General features: G+C 37.3%; 2 protein-coding genes across 2 annotated transcripts; one reads left to right on the forward strand and one right to left on the reverse strand.

Annotated features, from left to right (window-relative positions):
• Window positions 1-451: 451 nt before the first annotated feature.
• LOC141431018 (inositol oxygenase-like) lies at window positions 452-4,803 on the forward strand (the record flags this gene model as incomplete). The annotated part of the gene is given in 7 exon segments (XM_074091979.1): window positions 452-559; window positions 1,674-1,851; window positions 2,361-2,569; window positions 3,023-3,159; window positions 3,266-3,400; window positions 4,017-4,112; window positions 4,485-4,803. Coding segments are annotated over 7 exon segments (876 nt in total). The 5' UTR covers window positions 452-547.
• A 4,523-nt stretch (window positions 4,804-9,326) lies between these two features.
• LOC141430780 (cytospin-A-like) lies at window positions 9,327-10,705 on the reverse strand. Its single transcript, XM_074091638.1, has 2 exons — window positions 10,524-10,705; window positions 9,327-9,597 (listed from the first exon to the last, which is right to left on the reverse strand). The coding sequence occupies exons 1-2, from the start codon at window positions 10,659-10,661 to the stop codon at window positions 9,508-9,510; spliced, it is 228 nt and encodes a 75-aa protein (XP_073947739.1). The 5' UTR covers window positions 10,662-10,705; the 3' UTR covers window positions 9,327-9,507.
• Window positions 10,706-12,660: the final 1,955 nt, after the last annotated feature.

Raw genomic sequence — 12,660 nt, forward strand, 5'->3', positions numbered from 1 at the left:
TACTAATACTTATTTTATGCGAAACTAACTCTCTGTCTGATACCTCTTCACGCTTAAACTGCCGAACTGAATTTAGAAGAAATTTGGTTGGTATGGAGAGAATTTGAGATCCTATGGATCACCAATATTTCAGTTAGTTTTATTCCGGAAAATTTAATATTTCCCGCGAGATAGCGTTAAATGAATTATTTGCAGAAGGGATAACTATCTATAAGTAAAATTTAAAGTTCTAATTGAAATTTGCCAGACCATGAGTATCACAAGTGCACAAAGTAGAGATTTCCAAAATTGTCACGTGACAGGAAACATAAAATATTAAAAAAATGAGCCCTATAATAAACAGATAATTAAAAAGAATCAACAAGCATTTTGCCAGTTCTGCGTTACGTAGACGATATTATAGCGCGTGAGCGGGACCTTTGCCGCCTGACCTGCGATACCCTATCATCGTTCATCGTTCCTATGGTATCGTTATCGGTGCCATTTAAGATCTGCGCGTACGCCGCTCGGCTTATTGTTGTCCTGTCAAGCGGCAGACGCTCTCAAGATGCCGCAAACTGTAAGTGCTTTTTAAGGATTTCTAAATATAGCCTCCTGAGATCCTGCGTACCTATCTATTTAGAGGTATCAAGAAAAGTTGACATTTGCTCAGACATTAATATGTTTAAAATTTTGTAGGTACGCTGGGTCTTAGGAGAATAGAGTAGAGACTGATGCCTGCAATTCCTGCAGACAAACTGTGAAAAACTGTATTTTTGTAAAAGAAACATTTCATTCATTAAACATTGTCCTAAAAGTAATTTATAAACGCGAATGTGAGTGTTTGTTACTTTGATTGCTACGTTTTCACGCCAAATGTACTCAACCGATTGAGATTAATTTTGGTATCTAGTTTTTTTATACCCTGAGAAGGACAATTATACAGTTCCAGTATGTGCATAAGTAAATGAATTTTTCGTAAACGAAGTCGCAGGCAACAGCTTCTAAAACAATAATTTCACTACGAAACTAATATTTTTTTACAATCTACTGCTGGCTGTAGTTTTTTATCCGACTACCTGAGGGAGGTTTATGTTTTTACCTGTTCGACTTCACAATAATACACAATACAATGACTTTTTATTGAACGCCATGACAGTAGGTACGACCACAACACACTCACAAATATACATTAGGGCGTCTGCTACGTTATCACCTGCGTTATCAACGTTGAAAGCTCGCTATCAACTCGCCCGCAAATCGCAAGTGTATAAGGCCTTTAAAGTGACGCTGGCATTCGAAAGACGTTACTGGGGGGATACTACGAAATTCGAAGTTCTTAACGTACCGTCCCTCTCACGCTCGTATTAAATAATATGTGTCGGCGGGACGAGCTTCGATTTTCGAATTTAGTGGTAGCCCTGCTGACATCGCGGTCGCGGCACCGCTACGTGAACGTTGCGTTGACGCTGAGCGGGCGTTGACAAGACGACGACGCTCGCAAGACGCTAAGTAGATGTGAAGGAGTCCTAAGCGGGTGCACGGCGTGGGTGCCGTTGTTTAATGGTCATCTAATAGAGCAGCGTTGAGTGAGGCGGCTAAGCTCTACGCAGCGTACGCCCTTATTTCTCGTACGTGTTGGAAACCCTAGCGCTGCTAGCCCACCACATTACCCCCCTATCTCAATCTTCCAGGAACGTCCAGTGAGCATGATCGACCCGTCCCTTCTCCTACGCCCGGAGAAGGTGTACGATGACAAACCCATCGAAGCGTTCCGCGACTACTCCATCGACGACAGCGACCCCATTAAGGAGCGCGTGCGCAGGACCTACTACGATATGCACACAAACCAGACTGTGGATTTCGTTAAAGGTACAGCTCGAACTTTTGGTAAAAACTAAGCGTGAGTTATACAAACCATAGCTGTCAAATTTTCTACGTAGGTATTTAGGTATGTACCTACCTAATACAGTTGAGGAAATTGAATCTGGTACCAGGGTGGGATTTTTTCATAATAACTTAGCTATGATTTCTTAGGCAGATGTATAGAATGTCAATATGACATCAATAGCACAAAGGTTCCACCTTGGTTCCGTTTCAGTTTTTGATTAGGTTTCTTGAGTGTACCCACAAGTATATCCACGAGGGGCTGATATAATGAGAATCGAAAAGTTACCTAATTATTCTGTGTATTTCTTTTTAATTATAAAAAAAACTGAATCGACAAGAATGATCAAATTTGCTCATAAAATATGAGAGGAGAACGGACAGCCGGTCATTAAAAAGCACTTTTGCCCAAGTTGAAACGACGATGCTTCGCTCGCGCTTCAAGCTCGCTTAGTAAAAAAAAAACTGCAACGAAATTCTCTACACTCTTTCAGGTAAAATGGAGAAGTGGCTCAAATTCAACCACTTCAAGTCGACCGTGAAGGACGCCCTGATCAAGTTGAACGAGCTGGTGGACGAGTCAGACCCTGACTCCGACCTGCCCAACATCGTGCACGCCTTCCAGACCGCCGAGAGGATCCGACAGGAGCACCCCGACAAGGAGTGGATGCATCTCATTGGACTGATACACGACTTGGGGAAGGTGCGTGCAATATTCCTTTAATCCCATCTCGAACCCAGATTTGGTAACTAGCTTCGAAGCGAGAAAGCATGCCTAATTCTCATTTCGTAGCTAGTTGCCAAATCTGGTTATGAAATGGGAAAATCGTTCCCATTTGGTGCTAGCTACAAGATGGGAAAGCACAATTCCTAGCTAGCTACAAATCTGGCTGAGTGAGATGGAAATCGTTCTCATTCTACATATGTATATCAAGTCAATCCTAGCACGACTAGTAAAACAAAAGATTGTACCTATACATATTAGACGGCGGGACAGTAGTATAATATTTCCTATCACTCGTTTGAGTTAAAATGTAAGCAAGACAGTAATATGATTTCAGGTTCTACTTTTAAAAAGACAATTCCAGAACTATTGACTCCAACGCCATTGACGTTATCGGTGGAAGACTTTAAAGCATTTGTCATCATTTACCAGGTGATGGCGTTCTACGACGAGCCGCAGTGGTGCGTGGTGGGCGACACGTTCCCCCTCGGCTGCAAGTGGGGGCCCAGCATCGTGTACGGAGACGATAGCTTCAAGGACAACCCTGACTCCTACAACCCCAAATACAAGTAAGTACATGAGACCTTCATCATTTCTGGTATACAGTTCCTCTGCTGGACACAGCGATCAGGAAACAGTGAGCTCGTGTTATTCATTATTTTCTTAATTTTTCAGTACCGAAAACGGTATTTACAAACCGAAGTGCGGTTTGGAACAGCTGATGATGTCGTGGGGACACGACGAGTACCTCTACCGGATGCTCGTACACAACAAGTGCAAGTTTCCCAAAGACGGGCTCTACATGATCAGGTGAGAAAAAAACGTTGCAAGTCACGGAGAATCCATCTTGTTTGGAGAGCTAAAACCAATGTAAAGATTCAGGCGTTACAGCCCAAGCTCTCCCATTCTGAGAGCTGTATCCAGAAGTGGGATACGGTGATGAGATTATTTTATTACTGGACGACCGGATAAACACACATATGACTATAACTAAATAAATAAATATCATAGGACACTTCACACCAATTGACCCAGTCCCAAACTAAGCATAGCTTGTACTATGGATGCTTGTACTTGTGTACAGATAAATACATACTTAAATACATATTGAACACCAAGACCCGAGAACCTACATTCGTATTATTCATACAAATATCTGTCCCGGCCGGGAATCGAACCCGAAACCTCAAGCTTCGTAGTCAGGTTCTCTAGCCACTTGGCCATCTGGTCGTATAAAGAGTTCGATACGGTCAAAGTTACAAAAATATATGTATGCACGGCTTTATTCCCTTAGTTGACGTATCTTTATATTCGTGCCGTCATATTTTCGTAATTGACTGTACAAACTTTGCTCAGTTTGGACCTAGGTCTTATTGGTGTCAATTGTCCCATGATATTTACTCATTTAATTATTCATAATTTCTAGATACCACTCCTTCTACCCGTGGCACGCGGGTGGTGACTACAAGCACCTGCTGATTGACAGCGACGAAGAAATTAAGCAGGCGGTCCTCGAGTTCAAGTGAGTATATATTATTTCGTTTTAAACGCCTTTTTAACCCCAAAAGCAAAGGGGGGTGTTATGACTGTCTGATTATGCCATTAACTCAGTCTCCTCGCGTTGTTTCTTAGCAATGTTTGATAAAAATCGTTCAGCCGTTTTTGAAATATAGAACTTTCTTTGGAATGACGGTGTCGGGAGTTTTTCTACTTTTCTAATTCGTTAATGAAGCTAAGTTTTCACACTCATTTGTGTGAAGGTACACAGCTTTTAAACTACGTTACACAAAGGACAAATTTAGACGTCAAATTTAATTTCCTCTGTGTCCTGCGGTATATTTTCAAGTAAATTATTAGTAACTTGTGCCAGTATTTATTTAATTATGATTTACAGCAAATACGACCTGTACACGAAAAGCGCAGAAGTACCTGACATCGAAGCGTTGTGGCCGTACTATGAAGGACTCATCGAGAAATACATGCCCGGAGTATTGGAGTGGTAAACCGATGAACTTCCGAATATACTACCTACAATTTTATAAAAATGTGATTGCCTGACTTGAAACAAAATTATGATATTTGTAACGCATTGTATATAAGTGTAAATAAGTGTACTGAACAGATGGATTGGCCAATTTATCTGATTGATTGAATAAATTTAAGTTAAACAGTTGAATTTGATTTGACTTCACTCTTTAAATAAACAAATGATTTGAATGAGCAGGAATTTAAAAAACATTTTAGATAATTTTCTACCAAATAATCTTTATCTTGTAGCTGAACTAGTTTTTGCCTGCGATTTACGGTCATAGCTCATTAGAACCACCCAGCACCCGACCAGCACCGCCTAGAATTTCGGCGTCCACTCGTTGTCGACAGGTGGTCCGCGGGTGGACGGCGCGTTGACAAAGAGTGGACCTCGCGTGGTCCACGAATTTTCTAGTAGTCACTATGGCGGCGAGCAGCGGGCTGTCACCGACCGGTCCACTCGCCGTCCGCGCGTGGCAACCTCGCGAGCGAGTCGATCCGATGACGCTACGGAGTTGATGTAGTGAGCGCATACCCATACAAATTCATACGAAGAATACTAAACGCTCGAGGCGAGGCGGTGCAGGTCGGGTGCCGGGTGGCTGTAATGAGCTGTGTCCTTTAGTCTGCGAACTACGCTTGCTTTATATAATCATAGGAAAAAATAAATTTAATTTAAATCTTATAGCAGGTGACTCAAGGGCCAAGGGCCAATATCTGTAGCAAGCATGTAACCATTAGACCCGATCAATCCGACATTCAATAAAAACGAAAGTATAAATAAGGAACTTTTATTAGGCTATATTTACACAGGTACAAACATCTCAAAATAGACAATTAATTATTTTGAATACATTCAACAAAGGTAACACAGGCTTTACCAAGTCATACATTAAATTATAATCAAATGATCTGGAAATAAAATACCAAATCTTTAAATTAGAATGCAATCACGGATGGAAAAACAAGAAGACAGTCTCACGTCAAATTTATAACTGGGGCTATTAAAGATAGAGTTTGAAGTAAGACTGTCTTCTTGTTTTACTTTCCACTATGCAACAGAGATCCAATTCAATCTCGATTTTAAAACAAAATAAATTTAAATTTAATATCAATAATCATCACAAATTTGCAAAATAGCACACTCAATCAAGTCATGCACAGTCAATTAATTAGAATTAAAATAAATCATTCATATCTATTTCACGTGCCATTCAACATTCGAAATTTAAAACACAAATTCAAGAAAACGTTCATCATTTCTTTTGCAATAAAAAACTCACTTCTTATTAGTCAAACGCTAAGTAGTTAGGTTTGATTTCGATTCTAACCTCTATGGTATTTTTAAAGGTCATTCAAATCAAATTTTAATACAACCTAACTTTGTAATAAATAAACTACAAATATTTGGGGCTGAGTTAACACTTTTACCCTAATCGCCCAATGTCTTTCACATTTTGCTTGCATGAAAAAACATAGTTTATAATAAAGGTAAAGTCAAAACCATAATACATTGCATGCTTGCAATGTTTTTCATGCCATAATATAAGTATAAACTTAAGAAGTTCCCGATACTGAAAAGTATTATGGCCAATAAATATTGCATAATGCTTAAAAGAATTTAAAATCATAACTTCAAATAGTGGAGACGATCTTTTATCCAATTATCCAATTCTTAAACTTTTTTTTTAATATGCTGATTACTAAAATGCAAGACTTAGTTGAATATACTTAGTATACATACATACCCTAACACGTAGAATGAAAAAGTTTAAATATAAATCTAAGAGTAAGAAAAAGTATAAAGTGGATAATGTTAGACTAAAGCTTTTTTAATAAAAATATTTACATATTTTATTGCGGAGGGCGTATACAAAATATATATTTTTTAGGTTTAGTACATTGATTACAGACGAGTAATAAAGTTTTCGTTACACATAGGAGGAATTTCGTATACCTAATTTCCTTTGTGTAATGCACGATTCTTATAAATCGAATAATCTTAACGTACATCACTTATAGAAGAGTTTAAGCACAGAGTTTAAGTATAAAAGACGAAGTACTATCATTTTGATTTATCAACAGTGGAATAGGAACTGTTTTATTTTTGACAATAGATGTAAGATTTTCGAGGTCAGTTTTTGAAGGACAAAAAATTAACTTTTAAACACTAAAAGTTGATGGTCCTTAAAACCCTACCTTGGAATGTTTGCGGTCCACTGAAGACAGTCAAAATAATAATACGCTTTTTAATGAAGACCTTAGAATGTCACAGCAGATGCCAACTACTGGTACAATGCGCACACTGTTAAGTGCACATCCGTGGACCTTGCTACTTTATCACAAATCCAAGACTATCTAACAGAGTTGGCGGCTGTACCTTAATACGAAATTAATCCAGAACATTTCGCGGAGTGCGTGGAGTGAATGAAGATCCTGCAGAGATATTGAACCATACGTCTGTCAATATCAGCAAATAAACAAGTGTTTACTCATCTTTCTCTCTCCTGCGGCGCTTGCGCTTTTGGGTCTAGGCCGCTTCAATTTTTTTTTTCCATTTTGCTCTACCTTGGCCTCCTTTGTCCACAAAGTTCTCTTTTTACTAATGTTCTGGATTCATTTCGTAACAGCCTCTATAGTTTTAGTACTCTCATAATGATACGTTAAGTTTACATAAGCTACATAGATAATATTGAAAAATACTTAGTGGAAAAATATACTAAATGCATATATCTTAAGGCCATTGATTCATATCATTTCTAACTTTCTTAAAAGAAATAGTTTTGCAGCTCGAATTATTAGCAAAAGTTCGCGTGCGTGTGATACAGAAAGTTCTATTTTGATAGGTAATTGATAATTCGTCACTACTTTGAAAAAAAATCTTGTATTTAAAACCAAGTCAGGTTGGGCTCAGAAGCACTTCAACCGCTATTCCCATGTGTTACGAAAATCTAAGGTTAAAATGTCCATTAGCTGAAATCAATGCAGGTTTGCAACCACACTCGACATCATACATAGTGGTGGTGGTTGGGGTTTTTAGTTGACGAATAGACTCGTATATATCGATTTTCGTAACACACTAGAAAAGACGGTTGAAACGCTTCAGACCTCCACTCGTCAGCAAACTTGATCCTTAAAATAAAGTTTATAAAGTGGACTCAGAAAAAACCAGCTTTTTTTTAAATTGTGACGAAATATATCATAGAGCTTTGTCATAATGACTATAATGAGCTTCGTAAATCCCACTTTAGATATGCAAGAAAAACCGTTCTAGTTGCTGTTCACTGCTGTGCTCGTTTGATCATGTCAAACTCGTTCTCTCTACGGCACCGAATTTTACCTGCAAGGTCTAAACTGGGCATAAGAATCACCAACATTTGTTAGTAACGCGATCCGCAAAACGCCTACAAAGTTGTTGCCTAGCCTAAGTCTAAATCAGTCTTGCACACACAGACGGTAGCTTCAACAATTCCTCGTCATTTATTTAAGCCCAAAAAGGCCAAATTAGGGATTTAATAAATGTAGATGCCGCCACTACACTTCGTTTTTTTTTTAGTATTAGAAAAGGGGTTAACAATCTTGACGAGTCTTTTTATTGAAAAAAAGTTAAAACAATAACTATAACTTATGATACTAAAATAATGTAAATGATCATAAGTCCTTGCTAATTGCTACATATTTGCTGTGACTTATTTTTCCAAAGTGTTTTTCAATGAAAAGACACGTTAAGATCGCTTAATTTCTTTCTAATGCTAAAAAAACACGTATAGAGCTTTTTGTAATCACAAGCTGATATAAAAATGTTTTATTTATACTTGGTTTTTTTAATGGAAAAAAAAAGTATTTTTTATTAAGACAGAAAGGTCCTAATCGTAATTAGTATTATTTCCGAAACATTTTTATTTCACTAAGTTATTGATAATGAAATAAAAACCCTAACTAGCATCCAATAAGACACAATTTCGTTGGTAGCCCGTGTCTAATGAGAGGTGAAATATCGCTAGATGGCGTTAGTATCGTGAGCTGTGATTAGTTAAATAACTAAATGGCAAGCAAAACGTCAAACGCACCTCGCGATACTAACGCCATCTAGCGATATTTCGCCTCTGTGGAAACTCTCATTCATTTGGTAAAAAAAGCTCTTAAATCTCATTTAATGTTTTTTTTTAAATGGCAACATTTACATTTACTAAGACCCATATTATTGCAAAAATAAGTAAAACGCAAATTCAAGTTTCACTCGCTTAATGCGCATAAATTACGTATCACGATATTACATAGCTGTAATAACTGTTTTAGTTCAGGAATGTACATACAACCATTTTGTTGGAAACATATTATGATTCGTTTTGAAATATATAAGGGGAGTTATTCTTTTGTCTAGTGAAGTGGCATTGTATTCAAAAGCTGTTGGTTTATTTTTTATTTCACACATGGCTGACCAGACCAGTAAAAGTTTAATCAAATTTCGGTTTAATTATTAAGCATGACATGACTGTCACAAACTCAAATAACTATACATAAAAACTTATTTAACCAAATTAGTTTTTAATTAACATGTTTTTTTGTCACTTTTTTGAGATCACCTCGGAAAATCTATTTTTATTTGTATTGTTCTATCATAATTGAAGATAGTTGATGATACAAGAAGTCAAATAAAAAAGTATAGGAAGTAAAATTACTTACCGAATTTCATAGTGACTATCAGACCAGTGAAAAAACCAGTCATAGTGAAATTAAAATCATCCTTATTTTACCACCACAAAATTTGAGATTCCTAAAAAAATACAGCGAATAACTTCGCTTACCATTCCAAAACGTTTTTCTCCCGCGTTCATACGTCATGAGTTTGACTGGAATAAGCGAACAGTTACAGCTTGAGACAGAGTCTACGTTTCAAAGTGTTTGTAGATACTGGTGACATAAGCCATAACTTGTTGCCAGTCGGGTCTCTCCTGTTGTATCATGTCTTGAATATTCTGAAATGGAGAAGAAATTGTTACAAAAATACTTTCGCCTAACAGTTTTAAATAAAGAATATGCAAGTATTTTTTTTATTTGTTCAAATATAAGTTCCCATCCCATCTTAGACCTCTAGGTTGGCAACGCGTCTGCAATTCCCCTGGTATTGCAGATGTTTATGGGCGGTGGTGATCTCTTACCATCAGGAGACCCACTTGCTCGTTTGTCATCCAATCGAATAAAAAAAAAAAAAAAGTTTATTTACAAATCGATTCGTGTTTCTTTTTTTAATATCTTAAAAAACAACGAAGATAATAAATTTTTAATGCCGATCGATGAAGATAATGATCAATTGATCATATCTTACAAGTTTTATTGTTACTAACTTCCGGGAAGCTTCCAGTGGTCGGATTGATTAGAAATTTGGTATACGTACATATGTAATTAGTTGACAAAGTAAAATCAACAAAAAGTACAATCAATCTGTAAGAAAAGCTGGTATCAATTTTTTTTTTTCAGAAACTTATTAATATCTCTTTTTTCATTATTAGGTACAATTTGAATGAACTAAAAGAATTTCTTTGCTCATCCGCGACCTTATGGTATAGCTACCATAAGGTCGCAGTTTATGCAAAATATGCGTGTTTATGCAGTTCCTCCACCTCCACACTGTAAGAACACACACAAATCACACAAACCCATCTATCACCACCACCACACTAAACTGACGTGTTTCGAACTCAACCAGAGCTCATCCTCAGAGCAACACAACCGTACACCATGCTACCAAAATTCAAAATTATTTTAGTTCATTGATATGGACCTCCGCAAAGTAACGCCTGATTCAATAAATTATTTACAATTTGAAGACCCGAATAACCTGATGTTGAATTTATAATCTATGTAATAAAAGAGTTTTGTGGATCACAAACTGTATACTGACCAGCGTGGTAGGTATGCCGACAGCTTCGGCGGCGGCGCAGGCGACGGAGAAGTTGGTCCGCTGGTCGTGCGGCGACAGTTTAGCGTACGGTACGCGCGCGTCACCCAAATACGAGTGGAGTAGAGCGCATAGCGCCATACCGTCGTTCCATGACGAACTGGAGGCAATACAATAAACAAAAATGATTCAAGGTTTCCTCCCCGGTGCCGCATTATCGCAGGTCAAATGTTTGTCAGAATTTTTGTTGATAATAAAAACTGAAATATAGATGCACAGAAAAACCAGAAAAATAAGACCAGCACTGGGAATCGAACCCAGGTCCTCGGCATTCCGTGCCACGTGCTATACCGCTACACCACTGCTGGACAACGGTACAGACACGAATTTCCCCTATGCACCACATATCTCAGCTTGTTTGTTTCTTATTTAGCCACTTAAGCAGTGACGCTAGCGACATCTATACCGTAGCCCTCATCGAGAAACTTTCGGCACTCCATTGGAACTAACCGCTCACCCGGACAAGAGATATCGTTATTAAGCAATCAAATTAAGATTGGTTTTTTGGAATCTTTTTGTATTTTTTATTTCAATTCCAAATTTTTACTTTTACGGTCATCCCGTCATCTATATATTTCAGTTTGTATTTTCAATTTAGGTTTTACGGGATGACCGTAAAAGTAAGAATTTGAAATTGAAATACAAAATACAAAAAGATTCAAAAAAAACAATCTTAATAGAATTTTTTTTATTCACATTTTTTTTCACTTTTCTGAACTTTTAAACTAAGTTAGATGTTTTATAACAATTCTGAACAGTTAATAGATTTAGAGAAAAAAAAGTGATGACCCACAATGCATTATGGCAAAACGTTGTCATTCAACGATTATGCGAGCCGATATGGACCCTTTCCTCCCCAGTGGTATGGTCCCACGTACTGGTACGGTATAATCAGCGATCTACAGCCATTAAATCAATAGAAGGACGACTGTGTTGCCATGGTACATAGTAGAACTAGAAGTTTTTGCACCTTTTGCATCGAATACGGTATTTGACTATTTTGTATATGTCTATAAATTAAAACTACATAATGCCTGTTATCGAATAGAAAAAACAATTTTTAAGCTACCTTTACAAATAACAAAGTTATAAAGGTTTGAAATTCAAGATTTAGACAGAGAAAGACATACTGGCATGTGACGTCACACGCCAGTACCGCCATACTTCCTGCATAGAGAAAAGCGTTTGAGAAAGAGACAGGTATATAGATTTTTCAAAAAATCACTTTAAATCCAATTTTCAAGCGATTTAAATTTTCTCTTCGCTAAACACTATCTGTATATCTATATTTTCATAATAATATTAAGATACGGCAAAATCAGGAGTTGTCAAATACCGTATTCCGGAAGGCTTTGGGAACCATTTATCGCATATACAAAGCACTATCCATATTTTATAACTATACTATCATTGCAAGAAATAAGAAAATGGAAGTAAAACTCAAAAGCTCGTGATTGATTTCAAATGTGTGCGAGTCCGGGGTCGATGCCTCGCCTCGCCTTCTGTATGAAAATCTTTGGCTCAAGGCCGTACCCAGCGTGAAGCTTCACAGTTTTTTTTTAGGTCGTTTGGCCCGCGCTTGTTTTGTTTTTAAGGCATACTACACATTGTAAAGCATTAAATTTCCAGGAGGGGGGAGCATCTGTGTATGCCAACCTAGGTCGACACTACCTACCATAGAATATAACTTAAGGTATCTACACATTAAACCGTATCATGCCGAGCCATGACAGTAATAGGAACGTGTCAGACGGCGTGTCAAGCGGAATTGACAAAACGCGGTTACTATCATTTGGCAAACAACGTTTAACAAATGATCTTTCAACAACCACTTTCATATCAAAAACTGCTCATATCACAATAAATGATCATTTGTTATATATACTTTTTTACAACTTGTCACTTTAACAAACACATCATTTATAAATCATCATTTAAAAATGTCCATTACCCAAACAACTCACTTTTCAAACTAGTCATTTCACAATAAATGATTATTTGACAAACTAGTTACATAACATTTCAATTGGTAGGATTTGGTACTCGTGGGCTCGTTTTGTTTCGCTTTTCTAAGGTCGCA

This window comes from Choristoneura fumiferana, chromosome 9 (genome assembly GCF_025370935.1).
Source record: "Choristoneura fumiferana chromosome 9, NRCan_CFum_1, whole genome shotgun sequence".
In the NCBI taxonomy this organism is placed as follows: domain Eukaryota; kingdom Metazoa; phylum Arthropoda; class Insecta; order Lepidoptera; family Tortricidae; genus Choristoneura; species Choristoneura fumiferana.